Source organism: Hordeum vulgare, chromosome 3H, assembly GCF_904849725.1.
Source record: "Hordeum vulgare subsp. vulgare chromosome 3H, MorexV3_pseudomolecules_assembly, whole genome shotgun sequence".
NCBI lineage: Eukaryota > Viridiplantae > Streptophyta > Magnoliopsida > Poales > Poaceae > Hordeum > Hordeum vulgare.
Window position 1 is genome coordinate 521782985 of NC_058520.1, and position 23090 is coordinate 521806074.

Sequence of the window (23090 nt, forward strand, 5' to 3'; positions counted from 1 at the left end):
CATTCGCTTTCAATGAGTTGGTGCTAGTTGGATTCCCAGATACTTGCATGGAAATTCTCCAATGTCACATTGTAACATCGCAGCCACTCGTGCCTTGTCAAGTTCATCACCGAGGATGAGAATGGCCAATGACTTGGTGTAGTTAACCTTCAATCCGGATGCCTCCCCAAAAGCATGTAGGGCACTCCTCATAAAGTTCAGGTCAGATTCAGAGGGCCTAACAAACAGAGCGACATCATCTGCGTATCAGGAGAGTCTTTGCAGCGATAGGATGCCAGTGAAGGAGCTAACTACATTCTCCTCGTCCGCTTTAGCCATGATCGAGGTGAGCACATCCATGGCAATCACAAATAACAGAGGGGAGATCGGGTCTCCCTGCCTTGTTCCACAGGCATGGTCGAAAGACTTCCCAGGAGCTCTATTGACAATAACCTTAGTGGTAGCTATTTTCAGCAGGATGGTGATCCAGCCGATCCACTTCCTTCCAAAGTCATTGGCTCTCAGAACCTCGAACATGAAGGGCCATGAAAGAGAGTCGAAGGCCCTTGATATGTCAAGCTTGAGAAAAAGCCCAGCTTCTCTGCGGCCATGGATCTTCCTGGCTACCTATCTGACAAATAGAAAGTTGTCGTGCAGGTTTCTCTTCTTGATGAACGTTGATTGGTTGGCCGCAACCACCTCTTGCATTGCATGCGCCTCCTGGTTCTGATCGCAAGCACCTTGGCAAACAACTTCACAACACTGTGAGTTAGACTGATCGGTGTCGTGCAGGTTTCTCTTCTTGATGAACGCTGATTGGTTGGCCGCAACTACCTCTTGCATGCGCCTCCTGGCTCTGATCGCAAGCACCTTGGCAAACAGCTTCACAACACTGTGAGTTAGACTGACCAGACGATAGTCCCCAACCTCCTCAGCATCTGGCTTCTTGGGGATCAGAACAATGTGTGTTCGGTTCAGCTTCCTGAATCCCCTGCCATCTTCAACATACAGCTTCAGCATCTCGGCCATGATGTCCTGCTTAATGATAGACCACGCACAATGGTGGAATGCTCCAATGAAACCATCCGGCCCTGGGGCAGGATCAGCAGGGAGTTCTTTGATCGCAGTCCAAACTTCTTCCGTAAAGATTTCATCCAACTCCTGTAGGTCGCAAGGCTGTACTCCAAGGAACTCAAGGTTCAAGGTGCTCTCTGATAATGATGTCCATGGACCATGGGTGACTGAACATGGATAAAACCAGAGCTCAATTAAGGACATCTGGCAGCAAATAAGTTCCACATGATAAATTTAAGCACCCATATGACAGATGACATTGCACGTGAGCAGTACACGTTGCATTCACATTTTCGGCTACAACATTACAAAGCATGTTTCTCACGGATAACTCTATATCTTCCTGCGGCTGCTGCTGCAGCTGTTTGTGTTTCTGCTCAAATTGGAATTTACAGTCAGCTCTCAAAACTGTAACTTCGAAAAACTACGGCGTTCGATTTTACATCATCTCTAGTACATCTGCCTATCTAGCACGCAAGACAACAGGTTACAAGAGCTGTGGGGGTCCAGAAGAGGCTGGACGGGCAGTGCTTGCTTTAATCCGCGGTCCGGCTTTGGGCTCAGGCTTCGGAACAGCGCGATCTGATCCGCGCTAGGATTTTGACGACCCTGCATTTTTCCTTCAAGCGCTGGCATTCTCGCCGGTCATCAGTTCAGCACAAACCGACATGGAGCATATCCTCCTCATACAGCTTTCGGCTGGACCTGTTCGAAGTCAAATACCTCGAACATCAAGCGCCGCACATCAGGTTTGCCGTAGACGCAGTATGAGAGCCCGTGTATCGCTTGCTGGACGGCGGTCGTGGAAGGATTTCTTAGCCGGCGGTTGTGTTCGAATCTGTCCTGTACAGTCTCCCCGTATATAATGTAGTGGTGAAGGTGCTTGTCCCGCAGGTACCGCCCGCAATACTTGTTCATCAACAACCTCCTATGCTTCTCTGACAACCACCTGCCAGGTGCGTCGAGATGCTTCATGAGCAGCCTCTCTGCCAATACTAGATCCTGATCATAAGGGAGTTCAGACCTTCAGTATGACTATTGACGTAATGGAGAGCGGTCAGATGCTGAAAACGCCATAAGAGGGCAAGATACCTGAATCTTCTGACCAACATATTCCAGACGCTCAAAACAAAATCTCGGATGCTCAAACTTATACTTTGAGGGATGCATGAAGCACAGCTGCAGTAAAAACCCAATACAGATCATGTTGATTCATGTACAGATGATAAAGAAATATATCAACGGTTTGAGTTGCTGGGCAACTAGGAAGCAGGGTTTGACAAGACAAGCAAATAATGCACCACAAAACATGTTTTGCATGCAGAGAAATAAGTAGACATTAGAAAGGAAGATCATAAGGAGAGAAAAGACTAGCAGTGTCAAAATACCTGGAGGCCAAGTCCAAGCTCTATATTCCTTGCTTCTGTAATTTCTGGAATTTTATCATTCGCCGGCAAGGGATATCCTAGGATGTTCATGACTTTGGGTCTATTATCAAAATCCCAAATGTTTCCTCTGAAACGATGCATGCCTGGTGGCACACATGCTCGGAAAAGCCTAGGATGAGCAAAAAGAGCATCCGCTGGTGGCTGCAGTACACACAACAGTTAACTAGATAAGAAAGAAGCAACGGTGAAGATTTGGGACAAACGGTAGGAAGGGTCAATACCCGGTAGGCAGCAACATCTTGCCATGCGAGTTGTCTCTTTTCAAACTCCACTGAAACATAATCAACATCTTCCAGTTGACGCCGCAGTTTTGGCTGACAGCTCTCTTCTTCAGGGTCCATCCCAAATGCCTCAAAGAGAACACGATAGACTTCAGGCATTCCAAAGCATAAATATATGGCTCCAAATAATGCCCAGAACACAGCCCTGAAGCACAAACATAAAGTTTAATGAAGACAGTCTTACACGTATATGTATTCCAAATTGCTACCCCCCCCCCCCCCCTGTCCCATAATGTAAGAGCGTTTTTGTCACTAAACTAGTGTCAAAAACGCTCTTATATTATGGGACGGAGGGAGTAGTTAACAGTACAAATAGCTCTAACAAACCAAACAATCAAGAGAAAACTCTCCACATGAGTTAATGTTATCATGAATGTATAAAGTTAGGTTATGTGCTCCATATTCTCATAGAAAGAAATTTCCCATGGCGAGTTAGTTCGCACATAAAAGGAGCACATAGCAGCACACCATAAAGGAGATGGAATAATGTATATCAGTACAACATCTAAGTGGATTATGTGGGGGCAACTTGACAGTTAACAAGGCTGTAGAAGATGTAACAATGTAGACAACATCACTGAGAAAGCCACAGAACATACATTGATACATATGACTCTGAACTAAAGAGTGACCAAAAGATAAGCTACAATACTCACTTTCACCATTAATTTTATGCCAACACATGCAAGTTTACCGAATATGTTGAACATGTCAAGAAGATACCATAGTTAAATGTACCCCTACAACATTTCTCCTAGCACTACTCCACCAAATCATCCATACATTTCCCAAAAAAAGTAACTACCACAGAAGAGCGAGTACAGAATTCAGATCAATATCATGTGAAAAACATTGATTGATATCTTTTTAGATCAACAGGGAGAACCCATTGATTGATATCTAACCCACAGGCTGACATTTCGGTGTTAAACTCGTAGGCAGATATCTTCGTTACCGAATTTATAAGGTGTTAAACTATGATAATTGCAAATGTGCCATGGACCATCTCACTCATAAACTCTGAACACATGGTGACTGATCGCTCGCATTATCCTAATGCATGATCCCAGACCAAAATTATACCTCCACTACAATTCAAATAGAACGTTTTCAGTTAATAATCAAAGACTTACTTCGTGGGCGGTTCCCTGTCCTTGCGTAACATCTTATCCAAATCGTCATAAGGAAACACCAAATTATGCAGGCTCGCCGCCTTGATCCATTTGGGCAGCATCTTCTTCCCGATGAGCGCGAACACCCGCTCCCGCATCGGCCCAGGGGACTCTCTGGGGTACCTCTGCAGGAAGAACTCGCAGAAGGCGAGCTCCAGCACGAACTGGCCAAGAAACCACAGCCTGGAGTGGCCGTTCCGCACGTGGCGCGTCCGCGTGCGCTCGGAGGAGGGGTCCAGGTGCTGGAAGACGAGGTAGAGGAGGACGTCGAAGTGGCGCGCGGGGCAGTCGTCGCCCTCGCCGAGCGTCTCGGAGGGGGCGAGCGGGTAGCCGAGCGCCTGCTTGGCCTCGAGGAGGTACTCGTCCATCCAGGTGCGGTCGGCGGCGGAGAGCGGCGCGGAGGGGAGGCAGGAGGAGAGGAGCGGGAGCGACTTGAGCGACAGCTGCGGGCTGTTGAGGAACCGCTGGGTGAGGCGCTCGTCGTCGAGCGGCGGCTTGAGGATGAAGCGCCGCGGCGGGTGCTTCTTCTTGGGCGAGACGGCCTTCTTCCGCTGCGCGAGCTCCCGGAGGAGCCGGCTCGGGCTGTTGGCCGGCTCGGAGGGGGAGGCCTGCGGGGGCGGAGGGGTCTGGTCGGCGGCCACGGCGAGCACGCGTACCCGGCGCCGCGTGGCGGGGAGGTGGAGCGGGAGGGGCGAGAAGGCGAGCGCCTGGAACGCCATGGCGGGCGGTGCCATGGTGGGAGGTGGCCACTGGGTTTCTCTCGCGGGGTTGGGGTTGGGGGCTGGAAGGAGGAAGAGGATAAGCGTAGAACGATAGGAAGGGGGGCCATGGAGAGCCGTCCGTTTCGCGTTGGATGGCCCAGATGTGCTGGATCCGGGCCGAATGGGTGGAAATATCTTCAGCTATCTATCCGCCTTCGAAATGACATGGCAACCCACGTGAGGCAGTGACAGTTCGCCGGCTCCATCTCGGGAGAAAAGGTAAAGTCTCCGCCGCCGATCCCTCGCCGCCGGTAGGCGGGTACTCGGGGCGCCGCCAGCTCACCGCCTTCCTGCGCGCCGCCCGTCCATGGCGAACCCGAGGAGGAGCATCGCGCTGCAAATCAACACCCAGACCCCGCCATTGGCAGCCGCCGCCGCCGCGCCCTCGTCATCCTCGCTGCCCTCGTCGCTCCTCCACTTCCTCAAGCGGCCGGCGTCCTTCCCCTTCCTGCTCTCCCTCTTCGTCTTCCTCACCTGGATCTCCCTCCACTTCCACCAACCCACCCCTTCCGCCTCCCTTCAGCGCCCCGTCGTCGTCGTCGACCCTCAGGCCAACCTCGTCCGCTACCCCGCCGCCCTCCATCCCACCCCAATCGCCGCCGACGAACGCGGATGGCTACTCGACCCTGTCGCCGCAGCCCGGGACGCCGGCCTCCCAGGTGAGATCCTCCCTTTGCCTCGCGAATTCTATGTTTTCAGTTCTGTTCTGTGTTGTTAGCTCGCTGCAAAAGGTTGCTTTAAGAGCATCTCCAACAGCCGTGCTTCGCATCGCGCCCAAAAAATGCGTTTGCCGCGCGCGCTTCGGCTGATTTAGCGCGGGGTTAGACGCAGGCTCCAGCAGCCGCGCTATAATGCAGCGCGCGCGCCGCTCCAGCAGTGTCAAAAAATGCAGCGCGCGCAACCCATTTTTAAAATAGATTGCATTCAAATAAAAAGCATACAAAGTTATTTTACATAGATTGCAACTTGATAGGTAGTTCGACAACATAGATAGATAATTCGGTGCTAGATAGTTCGAAAACATAAAAACTAATCCCAGTCGCTCCAATCATCTGCACCATCATCATCGTCGTTGGTGTCGTCAGAGGTTGACAGCCAGATGTCGAACCAACTCTCGTCTTCTTCAGTGAAGAAGGAGCTCCCGCCTGCATTGACAAGGTCGGCCTGCGCACTCGCCAATGCCTTCCGCCGACGCCTGTCCAATCGCTCCTCGCGACGCCGGCGCGTGTCCTCCTCGCGGCGCCTTGCCCAATAACCCTGCTCGTAGGCGACATCCTCCGGGTGGCGCCGGCGCCACTCCACCATGACCCGCTCGTCCTCCTGGGCGACGAGGAGGCGGCGCTGCCGCGCAGTGTGCTCCGCACGGTCTTGTGCGGAGTTTACACGAGGCGGCGGGGCGACGTCTAACGCCTGCTGGAGCGTGTAGACGTCCTGGAAGTTCATTTGGCGGCGCGGCCTGCCTATGCGCCACGCCGCCGCGTTGAACGCACGGGCGGCCTCGTGCGCCGTGTCGTACGTGCCGAGGCTAAGCCGGAGATCGCCGGAGCGTTTCTCGGCGTAGAACCCGCCGTTGGGGCGCTCGTGGACGCCGCGGTAGCTGGACGCAGAACGGCGGCGCGGCGGCATGGTGGCGCGTCGGGGGCGGGGCGCTGGAGCGGCGGTGGCGCGAGAGGCAGAGGGGAGAGAGAGAGAGTGGAGCGGTGGCGGCGCGAGGGAGCGGCAGAGCTGCGCTTTATAATAGGCGCGCGCGAAGCGGCGCGGCAAAAATGGCGCGCGAGCTGCCGCCTTTTCGCGCGCGCGCGCGCAACCGGTTACCGCGCGCGCTGTTTTCCCCGCCGCCGCTGGAGCGCGCCATTCCGTCCCGCGCGCGCTAAAATGGCGGTTTACCGTGTGCGCGCCCCTTTTCGCGCGTCTGTTGGAGATGCTCTAATATAAGAGCTGGAACGTGGCAGGGATGATGTAGAATAGATTACACCGTGTCATCAATTGCAGAAATCAGGCCTGCCTAGTTCATATTTGTAGTAGATACTCCAACTCTTTCTCAGTTTTTAGTTTATAGTGAGACGAAGAACAAAGTGATATTCTGAACGTGTCACTGGTGGAACTGGAAGTGCAGCACAAACATGCTGTCGACACCTTTCGGAGCTCCACTTGGTTTGCACCTTTCAAAATAATCTTGTTACCCAAGTGGCAATCCTAGTTGGAGATTGTTAAGATGGGTTTGCTATATCAACCAGTATAGGCGCCTGGGTTGAGCTGGGCATGTACCACTTCCGTTGACAGCATTGTTTGTTTGAGTTCGATATATACAAGTACCTCTGTGTTCGTCAGTTCATCACTTAACATATGTCCCAAATACCATGATCAGTGAGATGTTTTGGTGGTTACATCGTTCCACTTGCTTTCCATCTACACATATTAGACTGATAGATGGGTGGCTTTCTTTGACAAGCAACCAATGAACAAGACATGTATTCAGAATTGTTAGTTCCATCTATTTGTTTGTTTTTTCCCTCAAATTCCCCAATTATTGTACTGATATGTACCCTTACGGCCGAAAGGAGAAAAAAGTAGCAAAAGAGAACATTTGCAATATGGGGGTAGCAACTGATTGATTCTTTCTAACCAAGTTGGCGAATTTTCTGCTACACAAATATTTCCCTTCTTTTTACTTTATTTTACCTTTGTTGGTTCCATCAATGGATGCCCATTGTATTGGGAAACAAGAGGACTTTCCATGTGCCACTACTATTTCCCCGCCTCTTACATAGTTACCTGTATTGAACTTGAGACTTTTGTGAGTGTATGGTTGGTAGCCAGAATGAATTTGTTCTATGGTCCAGTTGCTACTATGTTGAACTTGAGGCTGTTCATCCCTGTGTTCCGTTGCAACTTTGTTTTGTTCAAATTGTTGCTAAATTTGTGTTGACATGCTCAAAGTATAGTATTATTCAGATGCTGTCATCCATGAGTGTCTCTACTCTCTGTTGATGGTGTTCAAAAGATTTGTGTAGATGCTGAAAATCTCTACCGATCTTCTACACGTGAGGCGACATTAGGCATGGACTGCTAGTCTACAACTTGTGGGACCTTGTCATTTTATAAAGCACATCCAATTCTCTTCACCCAAATGAAATTTCAATCACTGTCACTTATTAGCTGTTTGTAATGGATTTGCATGAATTCTTCACGGATTACACACGAGCCTTCTGGAACAATATTTACATGAGGAGTCATAAATACAGAAACATTGATTCCACACTTTTGTAATGGATTTCTGGAATGATATATTTACTTGGATGTGATTGCCTGGAGTTCTGTGGTACAGCTTAGGTAGGACTGATGTGAATAGAGCATAGGCTGTTTTTCAGGTATCTTGACCGGACATTAATTATATAATGTTCATTTGTGGCAGATGGTGCGCTGGTCTGTCTTTCGCTACATGTAGGACTGATCCAGCCAGGTGGTTTGCGTGGCAACCATCGTCACCATACATGCAATGAAACATTTGTCATTTGGGGCGCAAAAACAAAATTCAGGGTAATGATATTCTCTTCTTCATTCACTAATTCAGTCCGTGATAATCATGTGTTATATTGCTGATTGGTTGTTATTCCGTGATCAACAGTTAGAAAATCCCGATGTAAAAGATGAAGGATATGGAGAAGCCATAATTGCCGCTGACGAGGTAGCCATTGTCGCAAGCGCAAGATCAACTGCACACGCATTGATCAATATGGATGTGCGACCGACCTTCTTCTTGGGATGCCAAGACACACCAGTAAATCCCAACAGTTCAAATACTGACTACAAGGTCTGGAAAGATCTCTGACATCCACAATTGCTCCTATGGTACTGTGAACAATATTTCAAACGCTAATACAATATGATGCGGAGAAACCGAAAGTAGCATCGAGCCTTTAGAATTCACCTCGGTGAAGATTTTAAGGTAGATGCTTGTGTATAGTTGAGGCGACACTTCCAGTTGGCTTTCCTAGTTCTTTTGTCTGTTTTTTTTTTCCTTTTCTTTTTTGGTGGGAAGGTGTTATTCTTGCTACTACTTTTTTCTTTTCTTTTCTCTTGCATATAGTCACTGGTCATGTACTCCTTTGTTCAAGTTAAATATACCGCATTTAACAGATGTACCTTCTTTGCTTCCATATTCCAGGAAATCTTCTTTCTCTGTATGTAGTGTGTAGCATATGCCTCTGAGCTGTGTTAGCTGACAGATCATAGATGCCTCTTTATATTGACAAAATGCTGAGCTATGTGCTATTGAGTAGTACTAATTGGCAGAGAGGTCATTTCATGCCTCCTTGTATTGACGAATTGAGAATTCGGAAATGACCCATTTGTATGGACGGATTGCAAAGTCATTCCTGATTCTTCACTGCATTTCACTTGGTGAAACGGGGCCGCGTATCCAGGACACGCTGTTGTGCTTTCGAGCTCTTTGTGTGACCTGCGCCTGGGCATTGGCTTACACCTCTCTGCTTCTCCTGTCGATTGTTAGCCATCAACATCATCGACCGACAAGTCGGATTTCTTTTCCCCCACGGCTCTTACGTGCCACGGATTTGCAACGGCATGTGGTGATCTTCATCGACAATACTTGCAGCAAAGATGAGATGAGATATTTTAAAGGGGATATACAACTTCATCCAAAAAGATACTGATATTGCCGAGCTCGACAAGTGTCGGCATGAGAATATGTGTACGTCAAACCCCTAATCCAAAAATAAATAAATAACATATGGTCCTCAGGCAGACCCAGTGCTATTTTTCACTTAGCCCTCCTTTGGTTTGGAGGATTCTGTAGGAATTTTATAAGATAGGATTTCTATAAAAAAATCCATTTAGGCCTCTTTTGGTTCATAGGGTAGGAGAATCATAGGGAAAGAAAAATTATAGAAAATAAAATGTCATAGGAAGAGAGATGTCATTTGGTCCACATAATAGGATTTTTTTTCTACTGAGTTTGGGTTAATGTTTATTGTAGTATGAATTACGAAGGATAGGAAGAATTCCTTCACAGAAATATAGGTTTTTCCCCGTAAAAATCCTATCCGATAGAATTCGTATAAAGTTCATATTCTCTATATTCAGTAGAGAGTTTATAGAAATTTTGTAATAGGGCGGTTATTTGAATTTATACATGTGGCGCTCCTCAATCCTTCTTTTTAAAAAACAATTATATATATGTCTATAAAGCAAAGAACCACAAAGTCACTTGTGCGAAGAATGCAACACAAATTCTATAATAACTACCGAAAAACACAAAACGATGGTGGCCCAGTACGGCTGTAGTCTAGTGAAGGAATAGACAAGCCAGCCAATGAAATGGAGAGAAAAAGATCAAATACAGAGGAAGATATCTTGCGCTCCAGAATACTCACATCTGATAGGCCCGCTTCACATTCACACCATCCACACCAACCCATAAAGAAAATATTCTCAAGCAATATACTAGCAATATAGTAACCATTAATAATAATACAGCTTAAACTAGTACAGTATAAAATAAAAATACTCCCTCCGTTTTTAAATATAAGTCTTTTTAAATATTCCACTAGAGGACTACATAGGGAGCAAAATGATTGAATCTACACTCTAATGTATGTTTATATACATCTGTATGTAGTTTTTCTACAGAAACTCTTAAAAGTCTTATACTGTATTTAGGAACAGAGGGAGTAGCAAAAAAAATTTAAAAGAAAAGGAGAAAAGGGGAAGGGGAACCAGATGCCCGGAAACTGGAACCAGGAAATCCCTAGTTCCCCACGCGATCCTCTTCCTCTATAAAGCCTCGCCCCCCCGCGACACAGATGCACCCAGTCACCCACTGACCCCCCCACGCCACGCCATCGTCGCCCCATCAACGCAGCTCGCATAACATTTGCATCGTCCCCTCCCTCCGTTTTGCCCCATGGCGGACCAGCTCAGCGAGGAGCAGATTGGCGAGTTCAAGGAGGCCTTCAGCCTCTTCGACAAGGACGGCGACGGTACCGATTTCCCGCCCCCCTCCCCTCCCCTCTTCCGCATTAGAGGCGTGATCTCGCGCGGACGCCGTCCCGATCGATCCGGCCCGGGATCGCGGATCCCGCCCTGCCAGGCGCGGTTTGGTCCCGCGTCGTGCGATGCGCGCCTAGATCTGATGGCGTTGCCGGGGCCGTGGCGGTTTTGTTTGCGCGCGGCGATTTGGTGGTTTCGGCGTTGTTTCCTATGGCAATCGAGGCGCCTGCGCGGTGGCGATTTCAATCCGCTCCGCGGTCTGGGCCTGTTTTTCGTTAGAGGCGCGCAGTTTGTCTGCGGGGAGAGGAGTTTATGCATTGCGGTGTGCGTTTTGTGCTTGTAGGCTTCCGGTGATTTGACACCCGGCGTCGTGTTCGGGCGTCTTGTGAAATGATCTCAGGAACAAGGACGGGGTAAATATGCGCACCATTCTGCTGTTTGGATGACGGTCATCATACCATATCGTAATATGTGAGCACGTAGCTGTGAACTGAATTGCGGAATTGGACAATAAATAAGTTTTGGGATCAATGCTATTTGGAGGACCACATGCTGCTGGTCGTTGAACCAGACCTGGTAATCACAGCCTTTTTTATCTTCAGGGAACCATATTAATTCTGAAAGAACAGTATTCCAAGGTAGTGGCCTGGTGGTTGAAGAAGGTGTTGTCACTTGGCTTGCTTACCATGCTTCCATTTCATTCGTATCAGATTCCTGACGTGTTGCTGCATCTAGTTACGTCTTGGGCCAAGAAATATCTGCTCTAAGCCCCTGGCCATTCAGTTTAGCATCGACAACGTGGGTGTAATGTGGGTTGTTCTGTTAGTTACTTTCTATGGAATCTTATTGTGTCAGAGTAAACATATGGAAAAGGCTTACGGCCTCTTTGATTCAAAGGAATTCTATAGGATTTCTGGAGGATTGAAATCCTTAGGAATTTTTCCTACGTTGGGCCTTTGATTCGTAGGATTGGATCTCATAGGAATTTTTCCTATAGAATATTTTGTACTCCCTCCGTTCCTAAATATAAGACCTTTTAGAGATTACACTATGGACCTTTTAGGAAATCTAATATCCACTCCAACCTCTTTTTACAATTCCTTTGTTTTTCCTTGGCATCAAACACTCATTGCTAATCCTATAGGATTCAAGTGGGCATGCCACTCCAACCCTATACTTTTCCTATTCCTACGTTTTCAAAATCCTACGAATCAAAGAGGCCCTTAAGAATAAAGTGGCCATGGACGAGTATTGTTAGAAAAAGGTGGTGATGGAGCAGAATCTAGGTCTGCTCGGAGTTGGTGGTCCATATTGGCTTAGAATATAATAGAACACTTGAAGAATGTTGGACCATTCAATAATTCAATTGAAACCCTTGACGTGTCGTTTATTCAATCCCCCATTCCTGAATATACTGTTTCAAATTGTCAATCGTTTGACAATAGTTCTTTATAGGTAGTTTGGATGTGAAATGTCATTAATTAGATCTGTGCTTACGTTGAACTGGTGTTTCTGCTGCCTGTAGTGGAGGATGTAGGATTTTTACTAGTGCATGTTCCGTATATCTGTACCTGAATTCAATTATATGCCGGGTGATGCCCTATGTAAATTGTTAGATAGTTTGTCTTTTGCTATTTGACTTGAAAATAAACTGAATGAGTTTCCATACTGATGACTTAACATGGGTATTAATAGAAGTTCATCATCATCATAAATAAGTCTTGTCATTCTATTGATTGACACACTGTACTGTGAAAGACGCAAGGACAGAAGAGAACACAATAAACACCTGCATCCTAATTTATCTGCTGCCACCTGCCATATATCCCATTTGTGTTTGGAATCTGTCATTTATGTAGAAATAAGCTATTTAAAAATATTGCCCAAATTCCTTTGAATGCTTTATGCATATTATTGAACCAAAGTATTGATAATTTATGCTATTTATTATTATTATGTCAGGTAATGTTTATGTCCTCTTTATTTCTGCATGAAGTTGCTGTGCTTTATACTCCCTCCGTTCCTAAATATAAGTCTTTTAAGCGATTTCACTAAGGGACTACATACGGAGCAAAATGAGTGAATCTACACTCTAAAGTATATCTATATACATCCGTATGTAGTCCTCTAGTGGAATCTCTAAAAAGACTTATATTATGGAACGGAGGGAGTAACTGATTGTGTTATCTAATGGGAGATTTTTTTAATAACCAGATTTTTTGATCACTTAACCCAGCTTGGGTGTTCTGTGACCATTGAAAGTGCACTTTCAGGTGTTAGTTGGGTTTATGTTCCCTGAATAAAAATGGTTATCCTGATGAGATGAATTCTTCAACTTGTTTAGACCAAATCTTTGCACTTTCTTCTGTCTATTTGTGGTCACTACATTTATAAGTTTTACTAATACTTGACAGCACATTGCACATATTCTCTCTTATGTCTGTCTTACCATGAGCCGGTGTAATTTCTCAGGTAGCATCACCACCAAGGAGCTTGGAACCGTGATGCGCTCCCTTGGCCAGAACCCTACCGAGGCGGAGCTGCAGGACATGATCAACGAGGTGGATGCGGACGGCAACGGCACCATTGACTTCCCAGAGTTCCTGAACCTGATGGCCCGCAAGATGAAGGACACCGACTCGGAGGAGGAGCTCAAGGAGGCGTTCCGTGTCTTTGACAAGGACCAGAACGGCTTCATCTCCGCGGCGGAGCTCCGCCAGGTGATGACCAACCTCGGGGAGAAGCTGTCGGAGGAGGAGGTGGAGGAGATGGTCCGGGAGGCGGACGTGGACGGCGACGGCCAGATCAACTACGACGAGTTCGTCAAGGTCATGATGGCCAAGTGAGGAACAACCACCACCCTCTGAAATAACCCCTTTCTATTTTCCGCCGAATAACGAGCCGTCTGGCACTCCTACTTCATAACAATTTCTACTTTATTACCGTGCGCGCTGCTGGTACTGACACTTGTTGGCTAGGTGTAGTCACTGAGGGGAGAAGGGCCAGATATTATTTTTTTCCTTCTTGTCTTGGCCACGGACTTCTCCTGTACTCGCTGGATTCGGTGTTTTCCTAATTTCCTTGGTTGGGTTGCTTCTTGGTTCATGTTTGTCGTTCGGTTTGTTGTTGATTGAAAGTTACACTGATTTTGCCACCACACGATACGTTCGTTGCTCCATCGTTTTCATTTGGTACTTTCTGGACGGAAAGCCTGCGCCACCGGATCGCATCGCGCTCGTGAAGTCGGAGTTGGAATTTTCGAACTGCGTTAGCGTAGCAATCAGCCGTGGAGCCTCTCTGTTGCTTACTACGTTTGTAGAGACCCTTCATCGAGTCGTGCGTGCCACAGAATTGCAGCGTAGGCCGTTGTCACGGACGAATGTGATGCCTGGTCGGTCGTCTCCGCCCGGGAACTCGATGTGACGGCAGGTAACGTGGCTGCAAGCCTGCAATTCCCGACGAGCCGTGCCAAATGCAGCGGTGGCGGCTTCTGGAAATCGGTCCCTATGCTGGCTAGAAGAAGATGAAGATGGATGAACGCGACGCCATTGTCTCGGTCGATGGATGCAGTCGTGCTGAGATATACGCATATCATACGCCGACATGGCCAGTGGACGTGCTTTCCTGGTGGAATAACTGGGCGGGAGGTGGCCATCGTTGGAGAACATATGCCATCCAGACCCTTTTCGGCCGGCGGCTCCAAGATGCTGAGCGTAGCTTCTATTTGATTATCTTGCGCTCGTCTGGTATAAAGTGAAAGATCGTCATTGCAAAAAAAAGGGCAAGACTAGGATTTTATAAGAGAAATATATTATTCGTTTTCTCGGTTTGCATCTTTACTCCCGGGCCTTTTGCTGCACCCGGCCCTCGGTGAACGGACATGAGCTCTTGTGCAGATTCTTTAGATGAAAGGAAAAAGGAAAGGGACGAAGCTTCTCTTATGCATTTGTGACCCTGTTTGTGCAGGAGAAGGGATAAGAGGGTAGAGGAGAGGAGGGCGCCGCCGGCCAGGAAGAGCGCGGCAGGGGCATCGCCATCCGGTGCAAAGAGTGGCAACAAATGCATAATCCTCTAGTTGAAAGTTGAAACCATCGAACGTGCCTAGCGTGTGTGGTGCGCTGGTCCCCGACCGAGCAAGGCGTCTGAGCTGTTGTATGTATCAGTGTGTGTGTGTGTGTGTGTGTTGGGAGCTATGCTACGCTCCCGGAAATGGAAATGGAAATGGCTGTATAACATCGAACAGCTCCCTGTGTATGATGGTGATCGAAAGGAATAACAGCGTGCCGCTGATGCTTTGCTGTCTAGAGGATGACAGGTACGTTTTGGTTTATGCTCCCTCCGTTTCGAAATAAATGACGTGGTTTTAGTTCAGTGTTTAAGCCGCGTAATCTTGTTGGACTAACATCATAGGCCTACTACGACTATACCCATCCTTCGAATCGAAGTAAATAAAGAAAGAAACAAAGTGCTCTCTATCTTGCAAAAGATTAAGGACCAGTTCTTTTGATAGCTTTTTTGGGCTTCTAGAATAAGCTGCCCCTACCCAGACAGCTTATTCTAAAAACCCAATTAAAAATATATTTTTAGAAGCCTAGTAATCAAGACTTAATTAATAGACTTAAAAATATATATTTAATTGGGTTTCTAGAATAAATTTGATAGGAGGCAGCTTATTTCAGCTTCTAGAAGCTACGAAAAGAACTGGCCCTGTGTATAGGCAAGACGTGGCGGAGCTTGAGACTTCGATCACCAACAGGTGGACAGATCCACCGCCGGATGTGGCGTAGCGCACGGCCGCCCGGTCTCGTCGGGTCTCGGTGGCGACTGGAGACTGGGCCTGTCAGATGGGCCTTTTACGCCTACGCTGTCACTTGAGCCGGCCCGCAAGGCCTCGCCCCCTTCGCCGACGGCGGGGGTCGCCGCCGCCGTTGCTCAAAAAAAAAAAAAAAAAAACAACCGCCGCCCCATGGCCTCGGTCGGGAAAAGGCTTGCTCTGCCGCAGTGCTGTGCTGCCCCCAAACTCTTGTACAGCTCGGGTTTGGAGGCGGAGGCCGAGCGGGGAGGAGGCGGAGTCGCGGACAAGTCGAGGAACAGGGCCGAGAGTTAGGTATGTCATCTACTCATGTGATTGCATTTCTGCCCTTCCGTAGCTCATGCCCCCAGGCGCCAACTCGCGTACCATGGCATATAATCTTGTGTTAGTCCACAGACTCCGAAGATGCTCGCATGATTTGCTACAACAATCAAATACTTTGATTTGGATCCACGGCCTAGCGAGAGAGATGGGGGGAGGGGATAAAAGGCTGAATTCTTAAGCGGCAATGTGCAAGCAGACCACTCGTCCTCCTAAAATGGAAGGAGATTCATGCCTGAAAACCATTACCGGCAGTAATCGAGCAATATTAGAAACTGAAAATGCTTCGATTACTGGGGAAAAAATATATTTGCCAGGAAATTACTGAATTTCGTTATAGACTGAAAATGATACAATTACTGAATTCCGGTTTACGGACGATCAATGACGATGCGGTAAAGCAAATTACCAAACATTATCTAAGCGAGTACAACAATAACAAACTAGGCGTTTCCCTTTCACCGCCCAGAAAAGAGGCTCGATTGTGACATCCCATTGGTATAGCCAGACTGGAAGGAGCTCCCCTCGTTGCCTGCTCCTGAAATCATCAGCTTGAACTGCCTTGGGATTTCACTGTCCATGGAGTAGGTTCGTCGAGGGGTCGCAGAAGCAGCTGGCAACCACACTTTGAGCCTTGAAACAACCTCGGTCATGGTTGGCCTGTTGATGGCTGTGTTTTCCACGCAGTTCATGGCAAGGTCCACCACACTCTGCAGGGAACTGGCGTCGTACTGATCCAGCAGCCTCTTGTCTACAATGTCGTGAATGCTGCCCTTAGCTATATTCTGCCGCACCCAATTTGGTAGGTGGACGGTTTGAGGGTCCATAAATACTGGCGGTTGTCCGGTGATGATCTCCAAGAGCACAATGCCAAAGCTGTAAACGTCTGTCTTGACAGTCAGTTGGAAAGTTGCATGGTACTCGGGGTCGATGCACCCAAGAGTGCCAGCAGCAGCAGTAGATATGTGCGTGTGAGCATCATTAAAAGCCCGCGAAAGCCCAAAATCAGATATTATCCCCACCAGATTCTTGTCCAGAAGGATGTTGGGGGTCTTCACATCTCTGTGCACTATTGATGGGGTGCATAACTCATGTAGATATTCCAGTCCTGTAGTTTATTAAAACCCCTACTTTGTCAACACACACATACATGACCTAGAAAAGAAGAAAACACACACATACATACATGGCCTAAAGGTAAACACACAACTGAAGTGCGGACCTTGTGCCGCATCAAGTGCAATATGGAGTCGTTGTTCCCATTTCACGCTATAGTCACCTCCTGCATCAATACATACCAAATTAATGCGAGTTCCATTTGGTATGTTCATGGTAGCATAAATACCATTTTCTGTATTTTTGTCTAACTAATACATGCACTTTGATCTCCAAGAGGTAACTGCTCTTCCTTCTCTTTCTTGGAACATTTTTATATACAAATCAAGTCAACAAGTGAGCCAAGCTATTGACATATTCTTTGAATACATACCTCTCTAGTATTTTGTTTGTTGTTGGCTTTGAAAGATGTACATGTTTAGAATTTGTGACTTATCATGCCATGTTTAGGACTTATGAGTTATGACTAAGAATGTAACTGTGGCAGCCCTAATCAGTTACCTGATACTCCCTCCGTTCCTAAATATAAGTCTTTCTAGAGGTTCAACTAATGAACTACACATGAATGTATATAGACATATTTTAGAGTATAGATTCATTCATTTTGCTCCATATGTAGACACCTAGTGAAATATCTTAAAAGACTTATATTTAGGTACGGAGGGAGTATTTATGACCATGCCATGACTAGGACATTAAGAATATGCAGCTCTAAAAATGTAGCTATGGTGGCCTCAATTGTTAGTACAGTATCTATACAGAGTAAATTTGGTCTAGCAACTCAACTATATTGACTGGCGGCAGTAACAGTTTAGACAATCAGCTACACCTTTAACATGGAAAGGTATGTATTCATAGGAGGCTGTAATCGCCTCTTAGGAGGCTGTAATCCCACTTCTTTTCAATACAAAGAAACGCAAGGCTCTTTGCGTTTTCTCGAAAAAAAAAACTACACCTTTAACATGGAATTCAGTTTAGCATGAAAATCCTAATTGCAGTACAATGTCAAAACCAGGGTAGTTTGGTTTTATAGTTTACTTTTTATATTTAAGGTCATGTCAAATTTTATGTTATGCTGCAAAGCACATTATGTTGATAGAGTTTGGAAAGTAGGCGATTCCCGATTATTTAATGAAAGCTGCGTGCATCTGGGTCTCTTTAGTTGTTGGTTTCGCAGGAAGTAAAACCCTGAATTGGTCAACTTGTTTTTAGACTGTGCATATTTTAGGATTGACTGAATAATTTGATTTTATTGAGTTGAAGTACAGATGGTATCTGTTACATCGAAACAAAAGTTACTGATAATAATCAACTGCAAGCCTAAGTTGGCTATGCTTGACAAAAACATTAATAAAAGTTATGGGAAAAACCTCCTCTTAAAAGCTGCTGAAGATTTCCTCTGGGCATGAAGTCATAAACGAGTGCTAGGCACTTCCTGTTTTGGCAATATCCTTGCAAAGTCACGAGATTCTTGTGATGAACTTTGGACAAGGTTTGCACCTGCGATAACAGATTTAGTTACCAAACATCCTAGAGCTGAAGACAGTTGCATCATTTAATTGAATATGGACTGTGGAAATGGTTTTATATGTCTTTTTGCAGACCTAACTTTGTCTTGAAGAAGGTAATAATGTGGCCTAGTCAGTTTCTTGCTATACCTCAGGGAGGAAGTCTGTTGACTCTGCTATTGATGTCTCCATTAGCACCTTAACAGCAACTTCATCACCATTTTCTAGTGTGCCATGATAAACCGTACCAAAACCTCCTTTTCCAATGGTTGATTGGAAGTCATTTGTTATGAGCTTCAGCTCTGTGTACGTGAACCGTCTGATATCAATATGTAGGGGAGTTTCCTCTTCATACATATCATAATCCTCATTGTCTCCTGACTTCCCTGCAGAATTAAGAAGTAGTGTTGTACATGCATTTATTAGGTGCGAAGCTGCTGTCTAATGTCTACCACCTATTGCAGTGATGATAGGAAATTTTAGAGCGTTGAATTTTGTTTTTACCTTTCCAGCATAATTTCCAGAGTATGCACATCACTACTAGAAGGGATACCAGTACCACCGGAACTATCACTGAGATGAGCACGGTAGACGTGGTGTTCTTCCTCTTCTTTGAACAGTACGCACCTTTGACGTTTGAGCATACAGGATTGCCTTCTAATCTAGTGATACAATTAAACATCATACATAAAAAATCAGCTCAAAATATATCAGCTGCTAATAGGTTATGATTAATTGATTATAACACACCTCTATTTCCGAACACAACTAACCTACTAATAGAGCTTCTAAACATCTCTACCCGACAAAAGAACAGACTACATGGTTTCTAAATCACGTGCAGTTACTAATAGGTCCTTATCTACCTCTCATTTTGAAAGCCGTAGATGACCAAAGTATTTATAGTCACTAGATGCTAGTACATGTAATTAAGGGCAAGTTTGGATCAATTTTTTCGAGAAAATACAGAGACTTTTTGCGTTTCTTTCCATTGAAAAGGTAGAGTTTATGTTACATTCCTCCTAAGAGGTACATGGGGGTGTGAAATGCAGGAAATTAATGTACATCCGGTCTGGGGCATAGTGCCAAGTGGGGCGGCTCTGGCATAGTGCTAGCAAAGTGTGGCACGGCACAAGTATGACACTAACCAAACAGTGGCCAGAAAAAGGTAAAGTCAGATGCATTTTAACCGATGCACTTAGACTATATGTGCAAAGATTGCTGCTAAACCTGGAATTATTTCTTTGATAACCAACTTTCTTGCTGAGCCTATTCCTTTTAGGTGTAGTTGTTTCGTTTTAAGAAAAAAATATAATAAGGAGTTGTGCAATGGAGCATGGCAAAACCTTAAATCCAGCAAACCGGCCTGAAATCTTTGGAGAATAGAATCAGGGATTGGTCCATCTAGCTTATTATTTGACAAGTCACTGAAAAATAATAGTAAAAATCATTCATCTAAAATTTATACCATCAACGACAAATGTAATCAGCAGTACCATCAACCACAGATGTAATCATCACATAGACTTACAGAAATTTAAGTGACTTTAATTGATAGTCTGGAATAGCTCCCGTCAAATTGTTGTGTGATAAATCCCTATATATTACGTTATTAGGGTCACAAAAGATGTCAATATAATTTCATTGAGCCCGTTAATATTATGTTGTAGGCACAACTTACAAGTTTTCAAGTGATGTCATTTTCATGAATGATATGGCAAATCCACCTCTCAATCTGCTGGTAGACAAATTTCTGCAAAACAAATTCATTTTCATACAAGTCATCTTAATTTAGTGATAGCAACAAGCTAAAATGGGTTTTGAAGATTACGTAAATACCTTTTTGTGGTTCAGGTCTACACTAAATAACATGTGCTTTAAGGTTTCAACTAAATTACATGTGTTTTGAAGATAGCCATTAAGACATGGGACTTAGTTTCTCCCTAGCGATATATGTATAAAAACGAGAACATATCTGGAGCAACATGCTAACCAAAAGGAGCTCTTGCGAGCGTTAAATTGCTTGGGGTTGATGCAATGCACTTCAAAGGTTTAGAAGATTGAATTGGAATGTTTAGAGGTTTCAGAATGTGTATGATGTAAGTCCTGGTTATGCTCTTACACTGTGACAATCCTCGGATTCTGGTTGCTCTTAGAGTAGTCACAGGTCAAACCTTCCCAGGAATACTCTCTTGGGGAGCATGGATCTCCATTCCAGGTTATTCGTGCCAAATTGTAATGTTTCTTGACTTCTTTCATGTAATTGACTACAAACCGAAAAGACAATGGAAACAAATATGAGCAGAATACTCTCTTGGGGAGCATGGATCTCCATTCCAATTTCTTTGTGCCAAATTGTAGTGTGTCTTGACATCTTTTATGTACTTGTCTACAACCGCAAAAGACAACGGAAACAAATATGTATGGCATAAAGTAGCTGTATTAGTTGGGTATGGGGGGCTTAAATTATGTATGCATTTAAAAGATGAAAAGATTAAGAAGTTGCAATATTATTGCATATATATTCAAGCATTATCTTATCATAGAAGTGATAATCGTACCAGTCATTTATCAACTATATGGTCTTCCCATGGCACATTGGCATTAATTGAGCTTTAGAAGATGGCTTACTCAGGAGTTGAGTGTACAACAAAATCAGTTGGTTGATAAACTTAATCCTATTACTCTAGCAAAGATCGTGACAATGTCAACTGGAGTTTGTTAATCTTCAGGGGCCTAGACAGTGAGACCCCACTCATTAGCATTGACAACTGCGTGATGATCATGTGAATCTGCCACATATATACATGGCAAATGTGTAGTGCATATGCAGTATGTATATTGATCTTACCATCGTTGGAGTCAGTGGTGAGATTATCCATCCGGACGAGCGAGTACACCTCCAAAGCGTTGATGAGTGGTGGAAGACTCGAGCTGGGCGTCTCGCTCAAGTTGAAGAATGCATCAGTTTTCTGCAAGAACCGCCCGTTCTCGTGTATGCTGTCCACCTTGAATAGCAATGGAGAGAAGTCTGGGAACAACAATTCGTTGTCGTTGTAGATGTCGAACCTCCTGCTCAGTCTGCTACCGTTGATGTCGGCAAAGTGAAAGATTGGGAGAAGCTGTAGGCTCTTGGTGTCTAAATTGCGACCCGCTGCCACGCTGAAGCTCATGAAAGTGTTATTGGCTTCTAGGGTCGAAGCCTTCTGGAAGATGGCTGACGGCACGTTGAAGGCATTGTCACCAGGGAGTCTCTCCACTTCTTTTTCAGTGTTCAGGTTGATCCAGGGGTAGATCGTTTCAGGCCACCTTTCCCAGAACCGGTCATAATTGTCCGTTGGGTATCTTCATTGCAGACAAAAACAAGGAAAAACAGATAAATAGCTAGAACAGTACACTACTCTTTTGGTCTTTGCTTAAAGGCACTCGCTGTGGGATCTAGGACTCCCAATTTCTTATAACCTTAAGATTTAATTGCAAAGAAAAAAAAAGAGATTTAATATTTATTTTTGTTAGAATTAATTGCAGGATTCAGAAAAGAAAAGACCAAACACTAAAATGCGTTAAACTAGCAAACTGAACTTAAAACCATTGACATGCATAATTCAGATCTAATCCGAAACTACAATGGATGGCAGCCTCATCTCACCTTGTGATATGGTCGGTGACGTTTCCGAATCTAAACCGTTTAAAGTAGCTGATTGACACAGAAGTATTGACGAAAGGGTACATCATATCTTCTAGTAGCCTCAGCTCCAACACAGATATGAAGGGAGTCCCTGAACCGAAGTTTATCAGGCAGACGGACACGGAGTTGCTTGGAGCAAAGGTGATAACTTCTTTCCATATTGTGCTTGATGGATCCCAATTTGTTAAGTTTACCGCCTCCCAAAAATTGACACCGATGTGGAGTCCAAATAGAAACAGCGACTTGTCCCTTGTCTTGTTCAACCCATCGTAGTTGCCGTAAGTAAATGTGGCCCTCAATAGATACTTCTTACCAATGATGGGTGGCAGTGTATAACAGTTCCTTGGGCCATCAGGGAAGCTCCTCAGGGTTTTTTGTTGGTCATTTTCTACATCAGCCATGAACTCTTCCGAAATTTCGTGGCTCGAACCGCCCTCGACTGACTCACCATCAAAACGGTACAGTATATCTAGAGCGTTGTCGATGTAGGCACTACTGTTTGTCCATCCACAATCGATGTTTACGAACCCTGCACGACGGAGTGTATGTATCAGTTTCATGTGCTTTGACTTCAAGAGAATACTAAATCGATGATCATGACATATGGCACTAGACGTGCGGTAGCTAATAATGTGTTGATTTCTGAGATTTCAGTGAAGTGAGATGTCTTAAGTTGCATGCTGAAGTAAAGTGATCTGTGCGTGCAGATGGAGCAGAGGCTCTGCAGCGCTTATAAAGATGCAGGATCTAGAGGGGGGGGGGGACCAGGAGGATATGGCATGTATTACCACGGAGAGGCTGGGCTCGGACTTGAACCATCGTGACCGGGATGAGAAGCAGTGCAAAGATCCATCCCACCTTTGTAATTGCCGAGCAACTCCAGCTGATCACCATGTGATGTTCTTCTTGTTCTTGGA

At 45.5% G+C, this 23090-nt stretch overlaps 4 protein-coding genes across 4 annotated transcripts; 2 read left to right on the plus strand and 2 right to left on the minus strand.

Annotated features, from left to right (window-relative positions):
- Positions 1 to 1343: 1343 nt before the first annotated feature.
- Positions 1344 to 4719, minus strand: LOC123444652 (ribonuclease III domain-containing protein RNC1, chloroplastic). Its single transcript, XM_045121446.1, has 5 exons — positions 3916 to 4719; positions 2723 to 2927; positions 2442 to 2642; positions 2146 to 2232; positions 1344 to 2055 (listed from the first exon to the last, which is right to left on the minus strand). Exons 1-5 carry the CDS (start codon positions 4686 to 4688, stop codon positions 1738 to 1740), a joined length of 1584 nt encoding a protein of 527 aa, XP_044977381.1. The 5' UTR covers positions 4689 to 4719; the 3' UTR covers positions 1344 to 1737.
- Positions 4720 to 4809: 90 nt separating this feature from the next.
- Positions 4810 to 8902, plus strand: LOC123444656. Its single transcript, XM_045121452.1, has 3 exons — positions 4810 to 5374; positions 8131 to 8255; positions 8344 to 8902. The coding sequence occupies exons 1-3, from the start codon at positions 5023 to 5025 to the stop codon at positions 8545 to 8547; spliced, it is 681 nt and encodes a 226-aa protein (XP_044977387.1). The 5' UTR covers positions 4810 to 5022; the 3' UTR covers positions 8548 to 8902.
- A 1595-nt stretch (positions 8903 to 10497) lies between these two features.
- LOC123444658 (calmodulin-3) lies at positions 10498 to 15017 on the plus strand. The gene is made up of 3 exons (XM_045121454.1): positions 10498 to 10717; positions 13200 to 13569; positions 14694 to 15017. Exons 1-3 carry the CDS (start codon positions 10642 to 10644, stop codon positions 14800 to 14802), a joined length of 555 nt encoding a protein of 184 aa, XP_044977389.1. The 5' UTR covers positions 10498 to 10641; the 3' UTR covers positions 14803 to 15017.
- Positions 15018 to 16319: 1302 nt separating this feature from the next.
- LOC123444659 (probable LRR receptor-like serine/threonine-protein kinase PAM74) lies at positions 16320 to 23067 on the minus strand. The gene is made up of 12 exons (XM_045121455.1): positions 22962 to 23067; positions 22135 to 22702; positions 21337 to 21830; positions 20608 to 20752; positions 20167 to 20238; positions 20017 to 20082; positions 19832 to 19912; positions 18990 to 19147; positions 18636 to 18871; positions 18348 to 18477; positions 17084 to 17143; positions 16320 to 16969 (listed from the first exon to the last, which is right to left on the minus strand). Exons 1-12 carry the CDS (start codon positions 23065 to 23067, stop codon positions 16320 to 16322), a joined length of 2766 nt encoding a protein of 921 aa, XP_044977390.1.
- Between the last annotated feature and the right edge of the window lie 23 nt (positions 23068 to 23090).

Excerpts from the sequence above, each read along its gene's own strand:
- LOC123444652 (XM_045121446.1), bottom strand. The coding sequence starts at position 4,688 with ATGGCACCGCCCGCCATGGCGTTCCAGGCGCTCGCCTTCTCGCCCCTC. Across the intron at positions 2,643-2,722 it reads AAGATGTTGCTGCCTACCGG|CCACCAGCGGATGCTCTTTT; the intron begins GTATTGACCCTT and ends TGTGTACTGCAG. Across the intron at positions 2,233-2,441 it reads AGCTTGGACTTGGCCTCCAG|CTGTGCTTCATGCATCCCTC; the intron begins GTATTTTGACAC and ends TTTTTACTGCAG.
- LOC123444656 (XM_045121452.1), top strand. The coding sequence starts at position 5,023 with ATGGCGAACCCGAGGAGGAGCATCGCGCTGCAAATCAACACCCAGACC. Across the intron at positions 5,375-8,130 it reads CCGGGACGCCGGCCTCCCAG|ATGGTGCGCTGGTCTGTCTT; the intron begins GTGAGATCCTCC and ends CATTTGTGGCAG. Across the intron at positions 8,256-8,343 it reads GCGCAAAAACAAAATTCAGG|TTAGAAAATCCCGATGTAAA; the intron begins GTAATGATATTC and ends CGTGATCAACAG.
- LOC123444659 (XM_045121455.1), bottom strand. The coding sequence starts at position 23,067 with ATGGTGATCAGCTGGAGTTGCTCGGCAATTACAAAGGTGGGATGGATC. Across the intron at positions 20,083-20,166 it reads ATGACATCACTTGAAAACTT|GGATTTATCACACAACAATT; the intron begins GTAAGTTGTGCC and ends CGTAATATATAG. Across the intron at positions 19,913-20,016 it reads TTAAAGTCACTTAAATTTCT|TGACTTGTCAAATAATAAGC; the intron begins GTAAGTCTATGT and ends ATTATTTTTCAG.
- LOC123444658 (XM_045121454.1), top strand. The coding sequence starts at position 10,642 with ATGGCGGACCAGCTCAGCGAGGAGCAGATTGGCGAGTTCAAGGAGGCC. Across the intron at positions 10,718-13,199 it reads CTTCGACAAGGACGGCGACG|GTAGCATCACCACCAAGGAG; the intron begins GTACCGATTTCC and ends GTAATTTCTCAG. Across the intron at positions 13,570-14,693 it reads GTCAAGGTCATGATGGCCAA|GAGAAGGGATAAGAGGGTAG; the intron begins GTGAGGAACAAC and ends CTGTTTGTGCAG.